Below are 25,807 nucleotides of genomic sequence, written 5' to 3'. Positions count from 1 at the left end.
TATTAATAGATCTGTTACTTATTTAGTGATTAATTGATAATTTAATATTTAATAGTAAATTTATTAAACAACAAATTCTGATTGGTCCAATAGAAATGGGATGATGAGTCGGATGTCATTAAATTATTAATTAAAAGGAAAAAGAAGTTAGGGAGAAACGGGTCCTACCACGTGGAACCCATTTTGGGTAAATGGGTCGGACTGGACCCGTTTGATTCTCCACCCCCACAAATTCCAAAACTTAACACATCGTCTACTACTCTGCCATGTGACATGCAATTGCATCACACCTAACTTTATTACAATTATTTCAAAAATAATTATGGAATATGGTACTCGATTGCTTGATTAAAAAATATGTATACCATTATTATTTTTTGTTTTATTTATTTTCTATCTTTTTAATTATAATATATCTAATTGGATCGATTTAATTGGTCCACTACCAGTTTTTTTCTATATTGGGTCGTCGTCTGAAGGCCAAAACAAAAGAGAAGGCTACTTAACTTCATCAGAGTTATATACTAATTAAATTACACTGCTAACCTAATTATAAATAGACCCAAAGTAGGTTGTTTATTTTTACAAAACATTTATTTGGCTAGGCATCAAACAAGTTTGTCACATTTAATTCGTGTATGAAATTTATTGAACTCTATTGGTTTTAAATAATAAATGACACAACCAATTGGTTACATAAACTAACCTTTTTTAGCATAAAATTGAATAAGCCACGCCTCAATTCGTTATGTTAGGCGCTACACTAACTAAACACGTGTGTATAAGTTCCATTAATATTCTCACTTTAAAAAAATTAATTTAAGATTATAATTCAAAATTTTAAATCATAGTTTAGTGCATTATATACATGATAATGATATACTTAATCGACATTACAAGCAAAGAACAAAAAATAAGAAATAGTTGAAATTAATTAATAATATAATGATATACTAATTTTATATAATGAGAAATAAGATAGTATTGCATTAATCATTATATTGATCAAATTAATAATATATTGATCAAATAATTAGCAATATAAATTTTTAATTTTCATTTTTCATTTTTTACATAACGGTACACGCATTAGGGTTTTCGTCGGAGAAAAGCTGCGGCGCCGGAATTCTTTCAATCATATAAACAGGCTGATAATAATGGTGGTACATCATTTTATGCATCGATTGCTCCTCCGAAATCTTCACCTCTTCTTTCGCATCACCGCCTTCCTCCGCCGCCGCTCCGCCGTCGTCTTTCTTCTCCTCCTCCGGCGGCGGCTCTTTACCCTCGCCGTCCTCTTTCTTCCCTTCGGTCGGCTTCGCTTCTTCAGCAGCAGCATCAGCATCTGATTTTTCTTCCTTTTTCTCCTCCTCCTCCGGCGGCTTCTCCGGTTCCGGCTGCGGCACAATCTTCGCCTGCTTTCTCGTACGCCGGTACACGTATTCCACGAGCATATCGGCGTCCATTGTTCCCGTCACCGTGACTTTACTGGAACTTAATTCCGTCTCTACAGTACTAACTCCTGCAGTTATTTACGCCAATAAATAAATAAAAGTTATTATTTACCCTTTAGCCCCTGCAAATGTGTGAAATTACATAAACAGCACTTAATTTATTTACCTTTCATTTTAAGTATTTTCTTTTTGAGCTGTTGCGCACAGGCCTCACAATGCATGTTCACGTTAAGCTCCACAGTAGCTAATCCACTAACCTGCATCAAGTAAATGCAATTTAGCAGGTATAATAAATAAATTGCAAATTAGTCCTTCAAATAAGTAATAATACCTGTGAGGCAACAACTTCAGGCAAAGGTTCACCTTCAGCTACAGGCAAAGGAGACAAAACTTTAGCACTTCTCTTAGTTTTCTTCATGATTCTGTTACACACAGCTTGTGGCTCCACAACTCCTTTTATAGTCACCTCATTCTTCTTCATGTCGAACGACACTCCCTCCACTCCTAATTAATTAAATTAAACTTCGATTATCGTAATTAATTATGAAGAATAATTATATATAATTAATTAAAATTATAAAAACAAACATAACAAACCTCTAATCTTAAGAATGGACCTCTCAATCTTCTTTGCACATCCCACACAATGCAAGTCCATAAACAAAACGAAAGGCGACGGTGGTTTCGGTTCTTCTTTCTTAGTCTCGTCTGCTTTCTCTTCTTTCTTTTCTTCGGCAATAGTGCTCTCCTCTTTCTTCGCCTCTTCTTCCTTTTTCTCTTCATGCGGCTAAAATTAATTTAAAAAAAAAAAAAAATTAACGAAAATCAAATTACATTACATGATTAGGTTATTATTGTTACCATTATTTTTCATGCAATAATGAAAAACACTAACTTAACCAACCTTTTTAGCTTCTTCACCCATTGCGATGTACGTGATTAATTAACCTCGATCGACCGCTTAGAATATTTAAATGCCGATTAGTACTAAAAAGAAAAGGATTAGCAGAAATTGATCTCTGACAAGAAATAAAAGAGGGAGGGAGGGAGGGGTATTAATTGGAGAGAATTTGAGGAATTTATATTGGAGGGTGTAAAGGAATGGACGGTGTGGATTATTTTATTTAAAGCAGGACTATGTGATTGGGGAGCACATGCAGAGAGGTCCTCTTACTCTTAATAATACATTATTAATTATATTCATTTATTTATTTTTTAATTTTATTTGTGTGATGTTAATTAAATAATGTGATTAGTTGGAGAATGAGAATTTTGACAGTCACATATATGTAGGTTAATTAGTTTGGTGTGTGATTTAAAATGTGGAAAGGTGAAATAAGATGAGTGGCTTAGGTTTGAAGAAAGTGAGTTTGGCTAGTGTCACTCTTGTAACCTAAATTAATCACAAATACCTAATTAAGAAATGTCATTAATTAGGTAATTAAGAGATTAAATTCTGAGCGGATCAGCCGATATTTAATATAAATCGGATTCCACTAATCTTTTGACATGACTCTTAATAAATCACGCTATTATAATTAGGGTTAGACGGGTTACGGGTTGTGCCGGGTTTTTTCTCTTTTCTTTTTTCTGTTTCTTTTTTTCCAATTATTAGAATCTTAATTATATTTTTATTTAAACTATCCACGTGTCAATCATTCTATGGCATCCAATTTTTCTATTAAAACAGGTCATCCGGTCTAAATTTGCACCCGGTAATTAATTAAGGACAAGGGGGATTCATTTGTTACGCGTTCTTGATGCATAGCCACTCATTCAATTCTTGCTTTGTTTTTCACTTTTTTGTAAGGTAAAAAAATTAACTTTTGGAAGTTGATCAAAAGATTAAAAAAGACTAATTAAACTTGGGGGAAGCCAAAATTAAAGGGCTCGTGAATTGCGTGTAACGAACTACTTGGTCTCACATGGTTTGTTTTATCTCACATCTTTGGCATTTCGAAAATTAAAATAAATAAAAATTCTAGTACTATTTCTTCTTCATCTTTTTTTTTTTCTTTCTTCTTTTTTTGGAAATGAAAAATGCGTTTCAAATGCTTGTATATTCATGTATAATCAAGCAAATCCCACATGTAGATTTTGAATCATACGATGATAAACGAAGACGAACTGAAATTAATTGTTTTGTGCGAAAATGCAGTATCTGAATTATGAAAGCGGAATTTTGATAAATTATTGGATGAGCTACCTTACCTAACTATAGTTTCTTATGGTAAAATTGAAAGCTGAATTTTGATAGCCCAGTTTGTCAGTTTTGTTAAATAGTGTGACATCTAATTTGTACAAATGCTGACAAGTTTGTGTTTTTTTCTAGCGTGGAAATGAGTCAGCATATGTAGATAACCAGCTAACGTTTCCACCTCCTAAAATTAAAGACTACCCTAATGATCTTTTAAATTTCTACAAAAAGCATATTGTTCTTAATCAAGATTAATAGATTCTAATTAACCGTCATTAGTAGAAAAGCTGGTTATGGTTAGATACAGTGGCTTTATGTCTGTGGCTACAAAAGCTCAACCACCCATTTTGCTTCTTAACTTTATCTATCTATAAAGGGACATATTTTCCACCTTTAATTAATCTATCTCCTCATTCTACATTATTAATCATTATTTACTTTAATATATATAATGTTCAAAATTACTTCTCTTTTTTTTTTGGTGCTTGAAAATTTTCATATGCCTTGCTTTTCCAACTGGAATGTGAACTTTAGACAAAGTACATGTGTCTCCAAAAGTGAAAATAGTGGAAGTGCTTCCTCTCTCTCTCTCTAGATCTAGAGAGAGAGAGAGAGAGAGAGAGAGAGAGAGAGAGAGAGAGAGAGAGAGAGAGAGAATTGGGATTTGGGAGTCAAATCTATTTTCAGGTGGTCTTTTCTTTGAATCTTGGAGTCAAAATAAATAAATAAATATATATACCAGGACACAAATTAAAGAGGGAAAAAAAATAATAATAAAAAACTGCATTCTACAAATATGTAACAAGTTTTATATGTAGTTGAATGCAATTAATGTAACAGAGTAAGCATTATGGATCTCCATGTATTTATATCAAATACACCATAAAACAGTGCTAATTAACTAATTCATTAATTAATTAATAAACAAACACAAAACCCTAACTATCAAAATCAAGACCACCAGAAATTTGTCCTCTCAGATAAAACTCAGCAAGAGCAGTGTGCAATGCAGCCCCAATAGGAAGAACGTCTTCATCGAGAAAGAAATACGGCGAATGAGGAGAGTGCACCGAACCTATTCTCTCGTTTCTGATCCCGATGCTGAACATAATACCCGGAATCACTTCTTGATAGAACGCAAAATCTTCACCAGCCATCACCATTTTTGCCTCCTTTACGTTATCGGGATCGAGCAATAGCCCCCCCACTTTTTTCACGTGCTCGTTTAATCGTTTGTCGTTCACACAAGCTGGATACGAGGGGTATTCGTCTTCTTTCATACTCACGTACGCTTTGCATTTGTGCACGCTTGCCTGCCCTTCAATTACCTATACATACAATTTGCACCGAAATCAAACGTCTCATGTCGTTCGTGTGTTTATATTCTAAAGGAATGCATGAAAATTTACCTCTTTGACCCTGTGTTGAAGTTGAAGTAACCCTTTAGTTGTAAGGCTTCGGAGAGTGCCACCTAGTTCGACATAGTCCGGTATTACGTTCGACGCGGTCCCACCTCGGACATACGTAACAGAAAGCACCTGCAATCACAAACACAAATGATCCTTAGTCTTTTTTTTTTTTTTTTTTGCTAGGAAACTCGAGTTAGATTGTATGAGGCACACTTGACTATGCAGAGGGTCAACTTCTCTCGAAACGAGGTTTTGCAAAGACAAGATTGCGAAAGAAGCGGCGACAATCGGATCGATGGTGTTGTGGGGTTCTGCAGCATGGCCGCCTTTACCGAATATTTTGGCTTCGAAGAAGCAAACAGCAGCTAAAATTGGTCCACTAATAGTGGAAATAGTTCCGGTAGGTTCTTCATAATCAATATGCATACCGAATATTGCTTCGGAATTACCGAGAGCACCTTCTTTTATCATATGAGATGCCCCTGCACCTCCTTCTTCAGCCGGTTGAAACACGAGTCTTACGGTTCCCTTTTCCCATTCGATACAATTTATCGAACCAAACAAATAACAAAAAAATCAGTCAAGTTTATTGTTCCGAAACCGCAAATATTTAGAGACGAACGAAAATTTTCTCTACAAATTAAATGAATCCTCAGAACACAAGTACAAGTAGAATTCCCAAGATTCCAAATTACAACGTTAAATCATAATCAACGTCAAATATCAAAGATCGATCGCTTTTGAATTGATTTCATAGAAAAAAATCGACAATGTCGTAGAATTTATCGGAATCGAAACCGAACCGTAAGGTTGTGCTTCCTTTGATTGAGTAATTTAGCAGCACCAAGAAGCATAGTAGTATGAGCATCGTGCCCACATCCATGCATTACTCCCTCCACTTTGCTTTTGTGCTCCCACTCCACTAATTCCTATTCAAACACACAAATTCAATATATATATAAATAAAAATTCGAGCTTTTATTTGCAGACCTAAAAAATACTTCTTGATTATCACAATACAGAGCAATTGAGTTCAAATATGGATCAATAAAAGAAAAAATTGGAAGCAGGAAATTCCCAAGACTTGCCTGCAAGGGGAGAGCGTCCATATCAGCACGTAGAGCAACGATGGGTGGAAGACCCGACCCAATTTGAGCAACCAAACCCGTTTTAGCAAAAGGGTATTCGTAAGAAATGCCGAGTTGGTCGAGTTGGTTCCGAATTAGGGCACTGGTGTTGAATTCGTGGAATCTGAGTTCTGGGTTTTCGTGGATTTTCCTTCTGATTGATACTAACCAGTCTTTTTCTTTCTGGGCTGACCTAAGAATCTGTTTTGCATATTCTTGGTCGTTGCTATTTGTCCCTTTACTTAGAGTATAAGCTGCTGCTGCTGCTGCTGCTGTACAAGTGATCAGCGTAACGAAAACGGCTAACAAGTTGGAATTTTGACGCATTTTTCTTGTTCTGGTGGGAATCACTTGTATGTTGTTTAATAAATTTGTGGGTTGATCTATGCAAAAAGATTTGTGAAATCCGTTCAAATTTCGATGAACAAGAATACTTTCTTCTTGCTGGAAATGTCATGCGAAATTATAGTGTCCAAATTAGATCAAACATCAAAGGGGTGGTGGCGCAGTTGGCTAGCGCGTAGGTCTCATAGCTTTGCAGAGTAATCCTGAGGTCGAGAGTTCGAGCCTCTCTCACCCCATTTCTTTTTTTTTTGTGTCTACATATTTTCCTTTTAATTTTTTCTAAAGGTTAAATTAGTTAATGGAATGGAATAAATAATCCATTGGACCCAAAATCCAACATAATTGGATCAACAGCCCAAAGAATTCATCAAGAAAATAGACTTAAAAGTGAACGAATCGAATTGGTGAATTTGTTTCATTAGCCACAAAATTGCAACTAAATATACATTAAATCAATCATCCTTTTGTTTCTGCCATTCTTCAATGACTAATCCTCATCATCAAAAGTCGTTCCACTATTTAAATTACCCTTACAAAAAAAAAATCGTCATTCATTTCGTTATTAGAGATGATGTGATGAAAATGTTTTTACACTCCACAAGAATTCATTTCGTTATTGTTCTACAAAAATAACAATAAGAAACCATTTGCAATGTGGAAATGTTGCGGAAAAAACATTCACAATGAGGATCAACACTTTAAAACTCTATAAAAGTCGATACATAGACACCCTAATCAGTCACCGAAACTCCATATAAATTACATAGTATGTACAGAAACGAATCTGCTCTTGAATAATACACATATATATCCATAACATCCAACAGGCCTAAATTCGAAAAAAGCAAATTCACGGGCCAATGTTAAACCTATCCACTTTAAAAACCATAAACACTCGAGACCTATACAAAAAAGGGTACCTTTCTTTCTAATTAGTTCTAGTCAAAATACATAATACCCCCATATAGCAACAAGCACGACAACGAGACTAACTGCCACAAGTCCCTTTGGCATAATACGAGACCTAACAAAAGTAACAGTTTCAGGTTCCTTCAAACGTGTGCTGACATGAGCCTGCACATCTTTATTTGCTTCATCAGAAGTTGATTCCTTCACTTCATCCACAGTATCTATATTAGTTGCCTTTTCATCCTGCAGAAACCAAACTTGCAATATTTAGAACCCGTAAAGAAGGCGCACGTTAATATCGGTAAAGTTAGACAGCAAAGACATCTCTCTCACCTGAGTAGTCAACTCTCCTTCGTGGACAATTTTACGCTCGGTTGACTCACTAGGCATGCGGCACTGAACTGGACCTACTTGAAATTTCTTCTGGAGGCGAATTCTTCTAGGTGCAGTTCCATGATTTGCAGGATTTTGGGCATCGGTTTGATCTGGAATTTGACGAGTCTTAATAATAATTCCTGTTCCAGAAGTGGCGTCTCCCACCATGGGAGAGAAGTAAGCACCACCTTCTTCAATATTGGACAGGTTGAACATCTGATTGCCACCAGAATTAGCCGTGAAATCATTTGGTACACTGTAACTGTTATGTGCAAAAGCCAAATTTCTATTGCCGTAGTCATTGCTAACATGAGAATTGTGAGCCATTTGTCCAACATATGCCATTTCAGATGTAACTTCACTCTGGAAAGGAAACTCTTGCTTCGTATTTTCTCCAATCCACTCAGATTGCAACATAATTTGATCGACCTAGATTAAACCGTAATATCGCAAGGGTTAAGTTTTTAGCGTACAAAGGAATATCAAACTTTGAAAGACTAAAACAAGGCTGACTGCAGCGAAACGAATGAAATGAATTCCATTTACCTGTCTTTGGGACACCTCGCTCTCTGATTCACTGCAAGAGTTACTTTCCTTTACCCATTGCAGCATGCGATTATCAAGAGATGATGTAGAGTAGATGTCACCAACATTCTGCTCCTCTGGATCGATAAGAACTGAGTTCAAGAACTCATTAATATCGGATGCATTTGTTCCATATTGCAAAGGGATATTATGTTGTTCATTGCTGATGTCACCAGTAAAGCTGTTATAAAAGTAAGGATTTCCAAGCTCTGATTGCATCTGTGAGTGCAACGGGGAGAAAATTTTACTGTCTGATGTCTGTTGCGGTGGGGGACAAAAATCTTGCAACAATTTCTCCAGCTCTGGGTTAGGCTGAATAAATAAAAATAAGTACAAGAAAGAACATAAATAAGTAGAGAAAAAAGATAAAAACTAAACAGACAATATAACAGAAGCATAGAAAACACTGCCATGAAATAAGGTTGAGTTCTTTCACTCACAAGAATATATGTTGTGTCGAGTGCGTTTACGTCCATCTCATCAGCAATCCAATTATCACTCTGCTCATCAATGGGTAAAGGAGTGTCAGCTAAATAATTCTCAAAACTTAAAGTTGGAGTTGGACAGCTTTCGGCACTCGAAGGTTGTACTTCAGGCATGACAGTAGAAGAGGGAGTTAGTGATTCCGATTTTTCATCTTCCACAGAAAATTTAACAACGGTGGGAGACGAGACAATCTCTTCAGCTTCATTGATATTTGAGCTTTCAGCAATCTCATCTTGTTTCAGCTCTGCCTTTCTAAACAGCCGCAACAGCACAAAGGCCCCCTAGTAAGATAAATCATCACATTATCAATTTGAAAAAGGAAGAGCCCAAAGCTTATTATATTGTTTCAAGCTACCACTTCTTCATGAAATGCCACTAGTTTAATTAAAGCTGCTAACTTCCATAACAAATCCACATGTAGCAGATATTGTTCAGTTTCATAAGGCAACGAAATTTGCAAACAGTTCACAAAAAAAGGAAAATATTACTATGACCACAGACAAATCAACACGAAGTGTAAAACGGTATCTAACACCCTACGACGAAAATCAAAGGAGTATATGTTGAAGTTCCAACCTGACCAGGATGGGTGCCATCCAGAGACTTATCAGTAGCACGATACTCGTGTATCACCCAGTTAGTTCTCTTGCCATCTGGAGCACGACCAGTGTAGAAGACTAAAGTCTTTTTCATCCCAATTTTTGCTCCCTTTCGGGAAGTTATGTTCCTATCTTTACCAGTTGCTTTCCAATAACCTTTTTCTGTTGCTCGGTTCAATCTCTGGCCATTTTGATATTTCCGATCCTTCGGGCAGAAGAAGAACCATTCGTTGTCAAAAGATTCTATCACGGACATATCTGCAAAATGTAGATAGATAAAAATTCATCAACATCTGTAAGTTAATACAAAAGTCCAGCTTTCAAAATCCACAAACTGGAAGTAACAATTAATTAACAATTAGTAGATAATTTATAACAAGATAAATACGCTCTTTGATTAAGCTTACAACTAATGATCACCACATCATCTCATATCCAAAGTAGCTTGCATATCGAAATAATTCATAATAAATAATATCAGCGAACGAATGCTCGTTGTAAGACAATAAAATCAATTGTTAATGATATGCTACATTTACAGATAAACCCTAAGAGAGTTCAGATCCACCCGGTCTTAACATAACAATCCATGATCCTATTTCTACAGCTCATAAAAAAGGTAAATTCCTCAAAAAAAAAAAACCGATGAAGATAATTTCTTCTCAATCAAAGTATATTAAAAAAAAAAAAGAAACAGAAATCTAATTTCAAAAAAAAAAAAAACTTTTACGACAAAAATCTCAGAAGAAAAAAACAAAAATTGAGAAAAAATACCAGGCAAATCCCAGGGCTCCCATTTACAAACATCAATTTCACGAATAACACTAACGTCTTTGTCATGCCTATTGATTTTAAGCCTTAAATAGTGATCGATCAGCTCCTCATCAGTTGGCCGAAATCGGTAACCCACCGGTAAAGCCTTCGCCGGAAGCACAGTCATTGATCCAATACTTCAGAGGTGAAAAAGTTCGAAAGGGTAAAAAAAAAATTAGAGAGCAATTAAAAAGAAAAGTGGATTTATAAGAGATGAAACCCTAGCGCAAAGAGGGATGAGATTCAGTGAAATCCAGTGGGGTTTCCGGACACAATATTATTTTTAGAGAGAGAAAGTGAGAAGGGGAAATTTCTGAGAAGGTGAAGATGACTGGGCCCGCCCGCGTTCACAATATTATCAGTGTTTTTGCCGTGTGATGCGGTGAAATGTCTTTTTTGCCACTGATGGCGAATAATATTCCTTCATTTGCCAATATTTATTTCCTGGCAAATTACTCAACATTATTAATATAAATGTAATCATACACATTTATTTATTGGTTTTCCAGAAGGGGTATATTTGGTAATTGGTCAAGTCGTAACGAGCAAGCTAGAAGCACGGCGGGGTGGGACTACTGTCATTCCACCAATGATGGAGTGCCACGTGGACAATATTATGACATCTTTACGTGTGGGGCCCAATGAATGACGTTAATGGTTGTTTTTTTGGCTAAACAGTGAAATTAATTTTTGTTTCCGATTATTACAATGAGGATAATATATTCAATGCTGTTTACACAAAAATAATTATTCAAAATTAATTAAAATATTTATTTCAAGAATTGCTATTAATTGTTATTGCATCAAAACAAAATTTGGCAATTCCATTGTGCAATGTGAAAGAGGGTGTATAGATGGCGAATAAGTCAATGACTTTCAGGACCGATAATATTTTTTTTTTCTGTACGTTTTGGTCCATTAAAATTTTATTTATTACATATATATATATATATATATAGTGCTGGGCTCCCTAATAATTTATTAAAATACATTAATTTAAAAAAACATTAGTTAGGGGAATAAAAGTGAGACACTTGTAATCTTGTTACAACTTACAAGTGATGGGGCTACTTAAGTTTTGGCCCAAGAGGCCCAAATAGCCCATGACAAGAAAACAAACCCCTTTTCAAAAGCCTATTAAAGAAATATTATAATAATAATAATAATAATAATAATAATAATAATAATAATAATAATAATTCCTCCAAAAAATATCAAATCCGAACATTCTGAAAGAGCTTATAAGCTCTTAAACATTGTAAAAGTTTTTTTAACAGCTTATAAGCTTATCATAGCACCATGTTAATTAGTGTCTTTTAAGCATATGCAAAAGCTTTTATGTAGCAATTAACAAGTGATTGGTAAAGCAAGACCATTCACTTTTGAAAAGGGTGTTGAGCAATAACCCCCAATAATATCTCAAAAGGTCACAATTCAATAATTAACAATTTGAAGATATTTATTTATTTATTTTTTAAAGAAAGTCAGCTAACATTGATGGACACCCACTACTTTTGCTTAAGGATATATTAATAATGCTAGGATATTTATGAATGTTTTGTTTGTTTGCAATGTGATAATATTCATTATCTTTTCTTCAATTAATTATATCCAAAGTAATTATTCAAATTGAATTTCACAACTCAACTCTATTTAATAATAATTCAAATTTTACATTACTATACAAAACATCCAAACATAAGAAATACAATAATAATAATAATATAATGTTCTCTTTAAAAAACAGAGAGTTCATACATATATAAACAGTAATAATAAATTTGATGCTGCAATCTCACTCTAACTACAAAATGAGATTGCAACCCCCACATTTTACAAAATTATACTTCCTACCCTCAACTTCTATTTATTTACACACGGCCAAAAATTCTATCTTAATACTCTCTCATAGTATGAAATTTCTTATTTATCCACACTCTCAAGATACCAAAAGAATTACCTCCGCGGTAACGGTATATATAAATATATTGCAATATTCTTCTTTTCTACACGACCAAATTCTTGCGACGAGGCCCCTGGATTCCTCGCCACCTTCCAGTTTGATCTCCCAACAAATCCGGATTCTGAAAAGGGCATTCTCGTCATTTTACATCAAGCTGTCAACCGAGAGCAGGGCATTCTCAAGGGTGAAAAGACCACCGTTAGTCGAGCATGGTCAGAAAGAGAGTAGTCTTCTGGCCACATTCCTTTCTCTACTTCTGTAGGGAAAAGAACGGCGTTTTTTACACTGAATCCAATTGTTTGCTCTGTTCCATTGATGACATCATCCCACTCGTCATCGACCGCATCGAATCCTTGCTCGGATCGCGATGCGTTCCATATCCGTTGCTATAATCAATAAAATAAAAATGTCAAAAATCATTTCTTTTGATATATTAATCTTTTTCCCAAAAAGAAAAAGAAAAAAAACTACCTTAAATTCTTTATAGTCAAGAACACCATTTCCGTCAATGTCCGCCTGGACCCACAGTTCTTGTAACTCTTCAGCACTCAATCCGTTACAATTGCCAATCAAGTTCAGCTGTATGAATTAAAGAGAGAATATATACGTAAATATACGAACTAATACAAGTAATGAGGAAAAAAAAGATATATGTAATGAAAACGTACATGTCTCAATGCTTCACAGAAACCCGAGTAGGTGATGTAATCACCATCGCTATCAGCTTTTAGGAACGCAAATGCATCATCCTCTATTAATGAAGCTCGTCTTAGATGATACTGTATGAACAATAATATGTAAGCTTTAGGTATAATCAACATTATATATATATAATAAATAAATATATATAATATCGCACCTTGAACATTCCGAAAATTGCTTCACTCCAACTAGTTTTAAGCAATTTTCTGTAACTATTGGGATTAAGAAGCCATATGAAATCAACACCGCAGATGTTTCCACGATGGTTGCGGTGACTCACCCACTACACAAAAGGACATGACATCATAAATACAATTTTTTTTTAAATATTAAAAATAAAAATAATAAAAAACTGAATAAAATAATATACCTTGTGAGCATCTGCATCAGTATACTGATGAGCAGTATCATAAGATGATACGAAACCTTGAGATCGAAGAAACTTGTAAATATGACCCCGTTTGCTTCCGTTCCAATCACTATAAAATTCAAATAAATGCAAGAAAAATTGCTTTTGAGTTCCATGTAATCATAGTCAAAAGATTTATTTCAAATGTAAAAACAGGAGATTTACGAGGCATACCCGCAAAGTAAGATAGGCAACGGGTTAAGTTTGTTTTCTTTTTGGTATGATTCAACATATTCCAATATTTTGTAGACCTATCGAAAAAACACGAGACGGTTGAATAACCAAATAAGATCAATAAAAATTATTTAAGAAAAAGAAACGGATGATATGTATGAATGGGATGGAATTTGGTATACCTGACGCAATCGCTCCAAGCACAAGCTTGAATTATGTGGAAATAATAAGTGGGTGTTCACTATAAGTAGTTCTTGGCGAACATTACTGTTTAAATATTGTGTAAAGGGTGCAACGAGTTCGACATGTAATAACTGAGCCACCCGGTCACCAAAATCGTTGAAAAGCAACTCTCGGTGGTTGATGACTCTAAAATAGTCCTTGTGCACAGCAGTTAGCAAACCTGTGCAATAAAAAAAAAAAAAGAATAAATATACTTATGAACGGAAAACAAGATCACTGATTTATCGAGCTGTTGAAATAAAGGTCGATTCTTCTGGAAGGGATTTTTGTTGTTGCATGAAAGAAGATCAAACTTCGATTTGACTATGACTAACATATATTTAATTCGATATGGATTCTAGAAGATTCTTCATCCAGAACAAAGTGATTGACTCATTTTCCATGGACTAGAAGATTGTAGCAACGAAAATTCAATTATATAATATGCAGTTCGAAATGAGATGGTCAAAATTCGACATATCTTCAAAATCCGATTGTTCTTCTATATGAATTCATTCAAATTTCAACACATGTATAGTATTTCGAAAACGGTTAAAAGAGATTAGTCGCATACCATCGCCCCGATTATTTGTTCGGGCAAGCTTGAAATTGATATAACCAGCATCACCGAGCCTCTTATCGTAAATATTCACCAACTCTTCATTCCCAACCCAAAATTCCTGCAAATAAAACATAAAAAAACTTCATAAGTAATTAAGTATCATTAAAGATCAAATCTTCACACAGAAAATCACATAAAACAACCTAATTTTGAATTAAAATAGGGGAAAATGGAAAACCTGAAGGCAAATAATGGAAGATCTTTCACATAACAACCAATCCAAAATCCTTTGGTTTCTATCCAGCCAACTATCTTTTTCATCGCTTTCCCTGGAACTTGGATCCTGCCACATTATCACAAACCCATCACCAAATTAAAATCAATTTCTACAAACCGATCAATCAATTCCAATTAACATAAATAAATAAATAAATAAACAAATTGTGCGAATTTTGAAATACTTACATCGTGATCGAGTCTTTTGTAAATGGGTGCGAGAATATTGAAGGTCGTGCAGGAAACACAAGTGGGATCCTTAATTGACGAAGCAATTGCATAACTCCCAATTCTCGACACCTTTCCTTTGCTTATTCCTCTGTTCTTCCTCCCCATTTTAGGCGCAGATTTTTATTTATTTATTTACTAATTCAAGGATTTTTATTAACGAAAAATAGGGCACAATAGATTTCCCCCAAAAAAAACCAAAAAAAAAAAAAATCTTCTTTCTTTGAATTTAATGAAAAATCTTCTGACGGCCTACGATAATCACAAGGAACAATGTTAATTATTGTCCGTAGAATGCAGCTGGGGTATATATATATATATATATATAGTATTTGCGGAAGAATAAAATCTAGAGAGAGAAATTGCTTCTGTGTATGTGTGTGTGTGTTTTATGTGTGTTGGAGTGCGTTTATTATTATCTTTTAGGGGAATAAGTGGGTATTATTTATTGGCGAGTTGCGTCGCAGAATACAACTTTTTGTATTTTTTATTTTTATTTTTTTTATTTTTTTTTATATTTTGACGGTTAATAAAATAATATATTTAATTTAATAGAATAAAATAAATAATAATTGAGATATATTTGTAGCACCCAGCAAGTGCGCCACCATTCCAATTCCGATGTCTGCCTGTTTGATGATATAAAACGACGCCACCCACTCATTAATATTCTTCTCTTTTCAATTATTCTTAATTTAATATAATTTATCGAATTTTATTATATTGGTGAAGAAAATTAAAGAATATCTATTGTAGACTTTTTTTTTTAATATATTAAAGAGAGAAAATTCCACTATACATTTTTTTTGCTATATCAGATACGGCCTAATTATTTATACAATGTGGATTCGAACCGTATATTTAGTTAAATAATTATTCACTGAACCAAAGCCGGTCTTGGGGGTAAGCCAGGGAAGCCTTGGCTTAGGGCCCCACCCAACAAGGGGGCCCCACAATTTTTTTCATAAATCACTATATGGCCCAAATAATTAGTTATATAGCACATTTTAGTCCTTAAATATTTTATTAGATGTTGTTTTAAGCTATATGTTAATGGAATATTTTATAATCTCAACTATTCAAAAAATATAAAGAAAGACCAATTTAAATATTGTGTTTTGTAGATAATATTGTTTATGAATTAATTATATAATTACTTATAGTATGTTATTAATATCCAAATGTATATGCCAATTTTTTTTTTAAGATTATAATTAAATCTTAAACTAAACATTCATATCACAAAAAGATTGAAACGAACTGTTGTCGGTTGAGACGAAAAATATAATGATCAATATATGTACTTTTAATAATTTTGATCAACGATTGTTTTTTTTCCTCCACATAATGTGTTGTTTATGCATGAAATAGATGCATATATATCATTATGTCATCAAATGTTTTTACAAGCCAACAACATTAAGGTTCGTATTTGATATATTTCAAATTCACATTGTTCTTTTCAATAAAATAGAAAAAAAGTTTGTTTATTAAATAAGACATTTGTTAAAAATGTGTACCAATAACAATATAATTTATAAGATACTATTTAAAAAAATCAAAATAATAATGTTAAACTCCGCTTAGGGCCTCCAAATTCTCAGGGCCGGGTCTGCACTGAACACACATACACGCGTATTATGTGTACAATATATGTGTTATCTAGAATATAATTTACATAATTATTGTTAGGCATGCAAGTATATTTTGGTGGCTTTAGTGGGAAGATTGATATAAATGGAATATTGTACATCATGATTTGTATATTTATTCTTGTTCATGCAAGTATATATTTTTCAAGAATGTATGCCTTTATTTATTTATTTATTTTTTTTTTTTTGTGTTATTTTTAACCGAAAGGCCCAAAAAGCAAAGTAGATGATAATGATGATGTCATCATCAAAAGAGGGCACAAGTGGGTCCCATGAGTGTTTAATCCAGTAAGCGCGTACCGCGTAACATGGGCTGGAGCAAGTTTGGATTCATTAATAATCTAGGTCCGTTTGGTTAACCTTCTTTGATTAAATAATAATTTTTCTCGGTCTCGACTCGGTGAAAACATATTAAATTATTAACTCGATAATTTAATAATTCGTTAAATTAATAATTTTTTTTTAATCCCGACTGTATTTATTTATAGATGTTTAACTGTATTTGGTTAATGAACTTATTTATTATTTTTATTAAATATAAAAGCTTAAATAAAAAAATGTGGTGGAGGTACCTATAACTTAGATAAACACCCTTCTAGTTTCATTTATTCCCAACGATTTTGTAGATGTTACACCTGGTAAATAAACTAAACAATTCTATATTTACTCCGCCACTATTTGCATAAATGAAATTTTAATAACACTAACTAACAACTCTTCAATAAAAATCTCGTATAGATATCAAATTGTGAGATTGTGGATTTGATTTGAATCGGTTATCGAGAAGCCAAATTGGTGCAAAATTACAAAACCCAAATTTCTCAATGGACATGGATACGAAAGTATTGGAGGATGAAAATCATTGAACCCGAAAACGTTACTTTCGGTTAAAATCGTGCTTTCGGGGCCGACCATAAATTGACACTTTTAAGCAAAAAAGTATTGATGTATGGTATACACTATACATCTTTCTGTGGTCTTGGCCACTAATTCAAGATGTGAACCAAAATTAATTGCCCCTTGGTAATTATGTGGTGCCCATATATTTTTCAATCTTCACTTTCCTTTTCTCGAAAGAGATATTCTTTAATAAATTCTCTATATATATATATTTAATAATTGAAGTTCATTTATTTTACTGATTCATTTAAAAAATAAATATAGTAAGAAGACATAAAAAGACAATGGAAAAGGCAATGCCATCTAAGTGGGGAACACATTGGAGTTAAATAAGAATTGGTAGTTATGCAGCTTCATTATATTAAATATTAATCCGATTTTATTTATTTATTTAAGATTCTTCATGTCACATAATATTTATTTAATCCTGATGATTAATTAATTAATTAATTAATTGATAATGCTAGAACAAGAAATCCTTAAACACCAGATCAGATTTTGAGTTAATTGATTCTAATTATGCACATTAAAACCCAAATAGGATGCAAAACCCGTTGAAATATATTACTGGGCTGGGCGGGCTGAATCTACGGGCTTGCTGCACAGACCTGGGCTGTGGGCGGGCCGCGGGCCGAAATTTGTTCATCACTAATTGTATGTAATAAGTAAGAAATTGTTTTGTTACTACCACGGCCCATGGGCCTAATTTGTAGCCCAAATAAATAAATAAATAGAACCATCAAATAACACTCTTTTGAAAATGAAGGTACATTTGATTGTCTAAACTGACACACAGCTTGATAATATGTAACTAACCGTTAACTCTCTCTAATTGTAATTATAATTAACTAGAAGCGGTTGGAACAACTACGGCGGAGGACTGCGATCTAACGGATTCCGGCTCGACCGGTGGAGCATCTCCGCCAGCGCCACCACTTTCTTTGACCGGAATACGGGCGCCGCCTTTCATGTCTTTGTGCTTTCCCCATAAGAACAAATACAACCCCACAATAATCAAACTCATCCCTATCAAGCTGCATTAATTAATACATCAATTAAATAAGATTATGAACATTAATTAATTAAATAGCATTATGAATGAATGAATTAATCATATATACCTTTGGACAGTTATAGCCTCACCGAGGAAAAGGGCTTCTGTTATAGTGACAAAAATGAGTGCTAATGGATTGAACATTGAAGGGTACGTTGGTCCTTTTTGTGTAACTGCCCATGATATCAAAGTAAAAGAACCAGCCGTTGCCAATATCCCCTATATTTGAAAAAATAAAATAAAAAATATATATAATTTCAATTAATAATTCTATATATTAATATAAAATAAAAGGTAATTAATTAATATTAATACTTACGGAATAAAGAATAGTAATAAGTTGGAGATTACAACCCAATTGCCAAGACTTTGGTTTTCTATCCATGCATAACCCAATTACCACATCTTGAATTGAAGCTACTAAGCATATGAGAAAAGTTGCTGTATATTTATATGGAAATACATTGAATAATTTCACCTGTTACATATATGTATATATATAATTTTTAATTATATAATTGCGGAAATAACATTTTATTATAAATTATAGATATTAATAATTTACCTGTAGAATAAACCATACACCATAAGAAAAGCAGCTCGCTACGAGAAAAATAGTTCCTCGAGTTTTGTTTTGCGTCGTTTTCGGGATAATTTTCGATTCGTTGTGATTATGAGTGAGATGAAATGATTTACCCTTGTATAGAACAATAGTCAATGCTCCTCCGAGGCATAGAATTGCTCCGAGAGTTTTTATTTTGCCGGCTCTAGTTCCAAGTCCCAATGTTTCCATCCTAATTAAAATAAATTAAATTCAAACTAATATATATTTTAATTATGAAATAATAATCAAAATAAATATGTTATTATTATTTTAATAATACCTTAGAATAGTTGAGAAGAGAAAAGTGAGAATTGGAACAATGTTGGTGAAATTTGTAGCATATGTTGCTGTGGTTTCCTTCAAACCATAATAGAATAATCCCATCGCCATGGTTATCCTGCATCATATATGTGTAAATATATTATATTACATTTATTTGTAGAACAAAATTTATTAAGTGAATTTAAAAAATAAATAAATAAAATTCCCCCATAATCATAATTAAAAAAAAAAAAATTAAATAAGAAATTCTTCTTTCGAAATATAGGCATTGCTCATAAATAAAATTATTCTTTAATATAATTAAGCATATGACTTAAAAAAAATGAAGAATTAAAGAAAAAGAAAACATGTTCCTTACCCAACTAATGCCACCATGAAAACCCAGAAGAAAGCTATTAACGTAAGTTTTTTCAAAACACCCCTGCATTAGAAAATTAAGATCATCGTCACAAATTTAAAATAAAAAATCAAGAAATAAATTCTAAAAAAATATGAAAATAAAGAAAAAAACCTTTCAAAATAAATAGCAAAAGGCGTCATGACTAAGGCGGCAACGGCATGACGGTATGTCATTAGAGCGAAGGCGAAGGTGCCCTGGCTCAGTACAATCCTGGAAAGTAACTGTAACCCTGTTGAAATAACTTGTACCAGAAGCATCCCGAGTAGTACTCTTGCATCTATTATCCATTTCTTCACCTCCATACTTGTAACTTATGTGTGTGTGTGTTAATATATGTTCACTTATATATATCTAAGTGCAACATCATCCAATATAAACAAGCCTTTTTCTTTCAAATTTGCATCTATCTCTCTCCCTTTTGAGATAATCTTTTTTTTCCCCCCCACAAATTATAAGTCCCTTGTAGAATGGCTTGTTTTTGGGTTCAACATGTGTGAGTATAAATCAAAAGGAAAACAAAAATCAAGATTCTTTTTCTCTCTCTTTCAATATGTAGTAATAACTATATACAAAAATGCCCACAAATAAATGGATACTCTTTTTATTTTCGGGAAATTAATGGAGAGTCAAACGAAGAAAAACTAAAGAAAAAAGGTCAATCAAATCGTCGAGGATGGTAACAATATTAATTATTAATTAACTCCAATACTATATAGTCTATATAATCCTATTAGTTATTTCTATTAATTTACTTGGGCCAAAATAAAAATAACTCGAGAAATTAAGCCCAATAACAAACCGAAGAACCGGCCCATAATAATTATACAACTCCGGCCCATAATCCGTAGCTAGGGTTTTGCCCTTTCGGTGAAGCATAAAATGTGTTTTTGTCGCAGACTTCAGCAGTCACAGCACACACACTTCACACACACACACACACACACACACGGCGGTGAAAACACACACACAGACGCCGAAATGAAGACGATCCTCTCTTCCGACACCATGGATATCCCCGACGGCGTCAAAATCAAGGTGAATGCGAAGGTTATCGAAGTTGAAGGTCCTAGAGGTAAGCTTTCGCGTAACTTCAAGCATTTGAATCTCGATTTCCAGCTCACCACCGACGAGGAAACCGGGAAGAAGAAGCTGAAGGTTGATGCTTGGTTCGGTAGCCGGAAAACTACCGCCTCTATTCGTACCGCCCTCAGCCACGTCAGCAATCTGATTAAGGGCGTTACCCAGGGTTACCGCTATAAGATGCGTTTTGTGTACGCTCACTTTCCGATCAACGCTTCCATCAGCGGTAACGGAAAAGCTATCGAGATCCGAAACTTCCTCGGCGAGAAGAAGGTACCATTTCATTTTTATGTTTATTATTTTTTTATTTTTTATTATTTTGAATGTTGAGATGTGTTATTTGCGTTTCTGTTGTTTGTATGTTTGGGCTTTGATCTCATACGCCGTATTTCATGATTAGGTCATTAGATTTGATTTTGCTGAAATTCGTATCGTTGTTTTGTCAATATTACAATTTTGATTATATTTCACTGTGTAGTTTGTTAAATATTGATTACTGATAGTCTTTTCATTGGGTAAATTTTTTGAATGTGACCTAACCCTAATAGCATTAGGTTTCACTGAACAATAAAATGACTAGGTCTCACATGTGTAGAAATTACTCCAATTTCACCTGTTTGAAGTTTCACATTTTGATTGCTGCTGTTGCTATCAATGTTATTGTTTTTGTTGAATCATCGGTTATATTTGTGGATCAAATTGTATGGCATGATAAAACTGAATCTATAATACAGATATGTTTACTTCAATTGCTTACATGTTCAATTCTTGTTTTGTTTTTGGTGTATTCATAGTGAACATCTTTAGCTACATGTTTATTAGGCATTTCATGGTGGCGCACTGATTATAATTTTTTTGATAATGTTCTTATTCATGGGTATTTTGCTTGCTCGAATATGATCTACTTGTATAGCAGAATCATTGCTTAATTTGTGTCGGTGTTGACATTTTCTTTGTTGGGATTTATGCCAGGTGAGGAAGGTTGATATGCTTGATGGGGTTTCAATCGTCCGATCTGAGAAGGTTAAGGATGAACTGGTTTTGGACGGAAACGACATTGAACTTGTGTCACGATCTGCTGCCTTGATAAACCAAGTAATATACTAGATCTTTATTTCTTATGAATATATGCATTTCTCTATCATTTATTTTTGCTACACTTTAAAAACCGAGACCTGGTTTTAATTTATTTTTCGTTTGCAGAAATGTCACGTCAAGAACAAGGATATTAGGAAGTTTCTCGATGGTATCTATGTCAGTGAGAAGGGAGCCATTGCTGTCGAAGAGTAGGTAGTTAGGTTTTTCTTTTCAAGCTACCGCGTGTTTTTTGACTGGTTATTCTCTGTTTTTCAATTTAAGTTTACTTTATTAGACACATTTTTGAACTTGAATTTATATTTTTGTTTTGGTAGAACTGCTTAATGTGGCTGGTTGGTTGTGTTTTGAATTCGGAACAATTATATATTCGCATTTCTCAATGTTTTTCTTATAGTATATCTTTTGACATAAATAATGTTGCGGATGAATCGGCCATTTGTAATGATAATTGAAATTACGGAAATAAATTTTCGATTTCAAATGAAACTTTTATTGAAATGATGCAATGGTAATTAGGTTAAATGCCTTATGAACCTACATGTTTATATATTTATTATTTTATTAATGAAAACAGCTAGGAAAGACGAATGCTGCCAATACTTGACTTGGTGAAGTATGAACCTAAACTTTCACTACAGCAATCACTAAGGAAGTGTAGCCAGACCTATCCTGTAAATAAAGACAGACCACAAATAAAATGTAAGTGATTCAGTTCCTTTGTGTAATAATTCAATGAATTTCATCCTCAGCCAATGAACACACAACAAATAACAATAATAGCTTTTATGTGATAACTTAGACAATAGAATCTGCAGGACCACATAATCAAAATCCCCACCCCCTGGTCTGCCCCTTAATATGACCCTTACACAACACACTTCCATACAAATTCAAGAACACAACTTTCTTCTTTCAAGAAACGTACTCCACTTTTCCATCTCATCAATCATGTCTCTCCACAGATTGCTCTTCAATCCTTTCTTGTTCATGATAATCCTCACAACCACACTGACACTAAACTCGTTACTAATAGTCGAATCGTCATCGAACAAAAAACCAGCTTCCGGCCCGGAAATCAATGTAACGAAGTACCTCTCTTTCCCCAATTTCAGCACCAGTCAAGACATAACACTCTTGGGCAGTGCGGCAATCTCGACCGAAAACAACTGCATTCAAATCCCGGAAAACAATCTCCAATACTCTGCCGGAAGAGCAATCTATTCATCTCCAATCCGCCTGTTTGACCCTAAAACTCAAACCGCCGCCTCCTTCACCACCACCTTCTCCTTCCAAATCCAAAACCCGGAAAATGATGCCGGCCCCATTTCCGGTGGCCTCAGTTTCGTCATCGTACCGGACGAGCTCACGGTTGGTAGGCCCGGCCCGTGGCTAGGGATGATGAACGATGCATGTGAAGATGAGTACAAAGTCGTTGCGGTTGAATTCGATACTCGAATGAATCCAGAATTTGGTGACCTAAATGATAATCATGTGGGCATCAATCTTGGAAGCATAGTTTCCACTAAATCTATCAATGTTTCGGATTTTGGGGTTTATCTTAATGATGGGAAGGTCCATCGGGCTTGGATAATCTACGACGGGCTTATGAAGCTCTTCGAAATCTATATCGGGCCGGACGGAATACTCCCTGCTCGAGCGGTATATTCCGGTAATCTTGATCTTTCGCCTTATTTGAATGAGTACATGTTTGTTGGGTTTTCGGGTTCTACGGGGAATAATCACACGGAGGTGCACACCGTATGTTCGTGGAACTTCACTTCCGTTAGCCGGGCTTCGCTCCGTGTTCCTTCAACGGAGACCTGCGAAAGCAAAATTATTGTTGCAAATGGTGGAAATAATATTCACGTTGTTCCTAGCAAAACACCCACAAGTTTCTACATTTTTGTGGCTGTGGTTGTACTTGTCTTTATAATCATGATTAACTTGTATTTGAACCGCAAGCGAAAGGATGAGAATTATTCCGATGAAACCGCTTCCTTTACAAAGGAAAAACACAGGCCCGCCCCTCCAAATTACAGGGCCCGAAAATTCAATTTTTCTGAGATCTCTTCCGCGACACGGGCTTTTGGCGAGTTGCAAGTTTTGGGGAGTGATACTAGGAGTGTGACATACAAGGGTACTTTGGTAAATGGATGTAATGTGGCGGTGAAGCGTTTTTACAGCAAGTTCTTCAGTTCGCGTGGATCGGAGAGGCGGAGATTGATCAAGGAAGTCAAATTGGTTGGCAAGATTCGTCACCCGAATATAGTTCCTATAAGGGGATGGTCATTTGATCGTCAAGAAACTATTGTTGTTTACAATTTTGCCCCTAATGGAAGTCTTGACAAGTGGTTGTTAGGGTTCGGGGTTTTGCCCTGGACCCGTCGGTTTAAGGTGGTGAAGGACGTGGCGGAGGCGTTGAGCTATCTCCACTCGAAGGAGTTGGCTCACAAGAATGTGAAGGCTAGTAGTGTCTTTCTTGATATTAGCTTTAGGGCACTTGTGGGTGACTTCGGGTTCGTTTTGTCCTCGATGGAGTCGACTCGGTTCGAGTCGTTGGTGAGTCAAAAAGTGGATGTTTTCGAGTTTGGTGTTTTGGTGTTGGAGGTTGTGTCGGGCCGGGCTAGGAGATCCGGGCCGGGCGAGATGGATTTGTTGGATCTTGCATGGGCCATGCATGTGGGTGGTGAGAAAGGGAAGCTAGTGGATAGGAGGATGGGTCCGGTTGTGAACCCGGATCAGGCGAACCGGGCTTTAGAAGTTGGGCTGATGTGTACGTTGAATGATAATAAAGGGAGGCCCACCATGGAGGAAGTGGTGGAGTATTTGAATTTTGAGAAACCCGTACCCGAATTGCCACGTACCCGACCCGTTTCTTTGTTCCCCTACAGCAGCACCACTGGATTGTGCAGTGGGTACTCTTGTTCGTTCAAATGAAAGCTGGCCACGTGTCTATGGTGTTCCACATGCAATCGTACTCTACTTTTTATATTTCGTTTTTACCCTCCTAGTTATCAGATGGTCTTTAAATAAGGTTATTACCAAATAATGTAATATGATTTATGTAAAGAAGAAATTTAGTGGCTTTATTAGATATGTGTTTTTACACGAAAAATTAAATGTCACAGCTGGTTATTTACACTAGATGTATTTGAATCGTAGATTTATATGTAATCACACACACTTCCATGCGTACGTGTACTTAGTGGATATTTATTTAAACAAATCTACAGTTATAATTCTTGATTGATTCTTTGCTTCAATCATGGGTCTGCAAGAAGATGAAGAAATCGGAACGCGGCCGCCGCAAATTCCCATTAAGCCCTACTGGGCAGCACAGATGATTGGCTCTGTTTTTATAGGCTATATTATGGATTTTAGTTTCAAGAGTAGGAGGGCTAGGGGCATTTTCGGTATTTTAACTGTCGTTGTTCTCGGTACTGCTATTTGGGGAGGCGGCCTTGCGAAACAGCTTGATTACTCTTGTTTTAATTTACCGGATAAGAGCTCGATTTTAAAGACGGTGTTGGTTCCGCGGGGCTGTACTTTTGTTATGGATTGCTTGATGCTATGTATCAGAGTATGTGGTGTATTGGATAATCGGTGCATTAGCTGACGACACCGTGATTTTTAGCAGGTAATAAACAAAAACACTTTTTTTTTTTTTTTTTTTTTTCGATTTTCACTTATGATGAATGTATTTAGGATTTGTGTCTGAACATTTAATTTGATATGTTTTAAGGTGCACCGGATTCTACGAGCTGTCAAAGACGACGATGAAGTTGAAGGAAAATCGATGGAGGGGGGCGACTGCCCCTGGCGTCCACTGACAATACACTTTGGTTCGTTTTGAAGTATTCGATATAGAAGTTATTAATCAAGAAAGTTGTGTCTTGTTTGGT

General features: G+C 34.9%; 7 protein-coding genes and 1 non-coding gene across 8 annotated transcripts; 3 read left to right on the top strand and 5 right to left on the bottom strand.

Moving 5' to 3' along the window:
• Positions 1–831: 831 nt before the first annotated feature.
• Positions 832–2,778, bottom strand: LOC105963687 (Heavy metal transport/detoxification superfamily protein). The gene is made up of 5 exons (XM_088819191.1): positions 2,359–2,778; positions 2,052–2,241; positions 1,786–1,958; positions 1,621–1,711; positions 832–1,522 (listed from the first exon to the last, which is right to left on the bottom strand). The coding sequence occupies exons 1-5, from the start codon at positions 2,377–2,379 to the stop codon at positions 1,071–1,073; spliced, it is 927 nt and encodes a 308-aa protein (XP_088675317.1). The 5' UTR covers positions 2,380–2,778; the 3' UTR covers positions 832–1,070.
• A 1,623-nt stretch (positions 2,779–4,401) lies between these two features.
• Positions 4,402–6,647, bottom strand: ILL3 (IAA-leucine-resistant (ILR1)-like 3). Its single transcript, XM_088819190.1, has 5 exons — positions 6,149–6,647; positions 5,864–5,989; positions 5,274–5,588; positions 5,061–5,189; positions 4,402–4,979 (listed from the first exon to the last, which is right to left on the bottom strand). Exons 1-5 carry the CDS (start codon positions 6,512–6,514, stop codon positions 4,590–4,592), a joined length of 1,326 nt encoding a protein of 441 aa, XP_088675316.1. The 5' UTR covers positions 6,515–6,647; the 3' UTR covers positions 4,402–4,589.
• A 34-nt stretch (positions 6,648–6,681) lies between these two features.
• Positions 6,682–6,768, top strand: TRNAM-CAU (transfer RNA methionine (anticodon CAU)). The gene is given in 2 exon segments: positions 6,682–6,719; positions 6,733–6,768. It is a non-coding gene; the product is annotated as a tRNA-Met (tRNA).
• Positions 6,769–7,216: 448 nt separating this feature from the next.
• TIP (TCV-interacting protein) lies at positions 7,217–11,036 on the bottom strand. The gene is made up of 6 exons (XM_012988148.2): positions 10,261–11,036; positions 9,464–9,744; positions 8,842–9,168; positions 8,363–8,713; positions 7,775–8,245; positions 7,217–7,684 (listed from the first exon to the last, which is right to left on the bottom strand). The coding sequence occupies exons 1-6, from the start codon at positions 10,424–10,426 to the stop codon at positions 7,475–7,477; spliced, it is 1,806 nt and encodes a 601-aa protein (XP_012843602.2). The 5' UTR covers positions 10,427–11,036; the 3' UTR covers positions 7,217–7,474.
• Positions 11,037–12,008: 972 nt separating this feature from the next.
• On the bottom strand, positions 12,009–15,335 carry LOC105963717 (putative calcium-binding protein At1g02270). The gene is made up of 10 exons (XM_012988161.2): positions 14,797–15,335; positions 14,570–14,674; positions 14,344–14,449; positions 13,730–13,950; positions 13,548–13,624; positions 13,335–13,443; positions 13,122–13,247; positions 12,931–13,041; positions 12,734–12,841; positions 12,009–12,648 (listed from the first exon to the last, which is right to left on the bottom strand). Exons 1-10 carry the CDS (start codon positions 14,941–14,943, stop codon positions 12,412–12,414), a joined length of 1,347 nt encoding a protein of 448 aa, XP_012843615.2. The 5' UTR covers positions 14,944–15,335; the 3' UTR covers positions 12,009–12,411.
• Positions 15,336–18,184: 2,849 nt separating this feature from the next.
• On the bottom strand, positions 18,185–20,048 carry LOC105964636 (WAT1-related protein At1g43650). Its single transcript, XM_088819189.1, has 7 exons — positions 19,839–20,048; positions 19,686–19,748; positions 19,326–19,442; positions 19,007–19,235; positions 18,761–18,919; positions 18,509–18,660; positions 18,185–18,421 (listed from the first exon to the last, which is right to left on the bottom strand). The coding sequence occupies exons 1-7, from the start codon at positions 20,027–20,029 to the stop codon at positions 18,232–18,234; spliced, it is 1,101 nt and encodes a 366-aa protein (XP_088675315.1). The 5' UTR covers positions 20,030–20,048; the 3' UTR covers positions 18,185–18,231.
• A 534-nt stretch (positions 20,049–20,582) lies between these two features.
• Positions 20,583–22,285, top strand: LOC105963727 (large ribosomal subunit protein uL6x). Its single transcript, XM_012988171.2, has 3 exons — positions 20,583–21,080; positions 21,780–21,902; positions 22,011–22,285. The coding sequence occupies exons 1-3, from the start codon at positions 20,607–20,609 to the stop codon at positions 22,095–22,097; spliced, it is 684 nt and encodes a 227-aa protein (XP_012843625.2). The 5' UTR covers positions 20,583–20,606; the 3' UTR covers positions 22,098–22,285.
• Positions 22,286–22,384: 99 nt separating this feature from the next.
• On the top strand, positions 22,385–24,994 carry LOC105963737 (L-type lectin-domain containing receptor kinase VIII.1). The gene has a single exon (XM_012988184.2). It carries the CDS (start codon positions 22,764–22,766, stop codon positions 24,840–24,842), a length of 2,079 nt encoding a protein of 692 aa, XP_012843638.2. The 5' UTR covers positions 22,385–22,763; the 3' UTR covers positions 24,843–24,994.
• Positions 24,995–25,807: the final 813 nt, after the last annotated feature.

Source organism: Erythranthe guttata, chromosome 6, assembly GCF_056151865.1.
Source record: "Erythranthe guttata isolate IM_541 chromosome 6, IM_541, whole genome shotgun sequence".
Lineage (NCBI taxonomy): Eukaryota > Viridiplantae > Streptophyta > Magnoliopsida > Lamiales > Phrymaceae > Erythranthe > Erythranthe guttata.
This window is presented reverse-complemented; position numbering and strand designations above follow the sequence as displayed.

What these genes read in the sequence shown, in the direction of transcription:
- LOC105964636 (XM_088819189.1), bottom strand. Translation starts at nt 20,029, where the DNA reads ATGGAGGTGAAGAAATGGATAATAGATGCAAGAGTACTACTCGGGATG. An exon ending in GTGTATGGTTTATTCTACAG is followed by an intron (nt 18,920 to 19,006) that starts GTAAATTATTAA and finishes TATATGTAACAG; the next exon opens with GTGAAATTATTCAATGTATT. An exon ending in GAGGCTATAACTGTCCAAAG is followed by an intron (nt 18,422 to 18,508) that starts GTATATATGATT and finishes TAATTAATGCAG; the next exon opens with CTTGATAGGGATGAGTTTGA.
- LOC105963727 (XM_012988171.2), top strand. Translation starts at nt 20,607, where the DNA reads ATGTGTTTTTGTCGCAGACTTCAGCAGTCACAGCACACACACTTCACA. An exon ending in ACTTCCTCGGCGAGAAGAAG is followed by an intron (nt 21,081 to 21,779) that starts GTACCATTTCAT and finishes GATTTATGCCAG; the next exon opens with GTGAGGAAGGTTGATATGCT. An exon ending in CTGCTGCCTTGATAAACCAA is followed by an intron (nt 21,903 to 22,010) that starts GTAATATACTAG and finishes TTTCGTTTGCAG; the next exon opens with AAATGTCACGTCAAGAACAA.
- LOC105963737 (XM_012988184.2), top strand. Translation starts at nt 22,764, where the DNA reads ATGACCCTTACACAACACACTTCCATACAAATTCAAGAACACAACTTT.
- LOC105963687 (XM_088819191.1), bottom strand. Translation starts at nt 2,379, where the DNA reads ATGGGTGAAGAAGCTAAAAAG. An exon ending in GTCCATTCTTAAGATTAGAG is followed by an intron (nt 1,959 to 2,051) that starts GTTTGTTATGTT and finishes TTAATTAATTAG; the next exon opens with GAGTGGAGGGAGTGTCGTTC. An exon ending in GAAAATACTTAAAATGAAAG is followed by an intron (nt 1,523 to 1,620) that starts GTAAATAAATTA and finishes AAATAACTGCAG; the next exon opens with GAGTTAGTACTGTAGAGACG.
- LOC105963717 (XM_012988161.2), bottom strand. Translation starts at nt 14,943, where the DNA reads ATGGGGAGGAAGAACAGAGGAATAAGCAAAGGAAAGGTGTCGAGAATT. An exon ending in GCTTGGAGCGATTGCGTCAG is followed by an intron (nt 13,625 to 13,729) that starts GTATACCAAATT and finishes TTTTTTCGATAG; the next exon opens with GTCTACAAAATATTGGAATA. An exon ending in CAATTTTCGGAATGTTCAAG is followed by an intron (nt 13,042 to 13,121) that starts GTGCGATATTAT and finishes TTGTTCATACAG; the next exon opens with TATCATCTAAGACGAGCTTC.
- ILL3 (XM_088819190.1), bottom strand. Translation starts at nt 6,514, where the DNA reads ATGCGTCAAAATTCCAACTTGTTAGCCGTTTTCGTTACGCTGATCACT. An exon ending in AAAGGAAGCACAACCTTACG is followed by an intron (nt 5,589 to 5,863) that starts GTTCGGTTTCGA and finishes GAATGGGAAAAG; the next exon opens with GGAACCGTAAGACTCGTGTT. An exon ending in TTGACCCTCTGCATAGTCAA is followed by an intron (nt 5,190 to 5,273) that starts GTGTGCCTCATA and finishes TTGTGATTGCAG; the next exon opens with GTGCTTTCTGTTACGTATGT.
- TIP (XM_012988148.2), bottom strand. Translation starts at nt 10,426, where the DNA reads ATGACTGTGCTTCCGGCGAAGGCTTTACCGGTGGGTTACCGATTTCGG. An exon ending in GGAGCCCTGGGATTTGCCTG is followed by an intron (nt 9,745 to 10,260) that starts GTATTTTTTCTC and finishes TACATTTTGCAG; the next exon opens with ATATGTCCGTGATAGAATCT. An exon ending in ATGGCACCCATCCTGGTCAG is followed by an intron (nt 9,169 to 9,463) that starts GTTGGAACTTCA and finishes TTATCTTACTAG; the next exon opens with GGGGCCTTTGTGCTGTTGCG.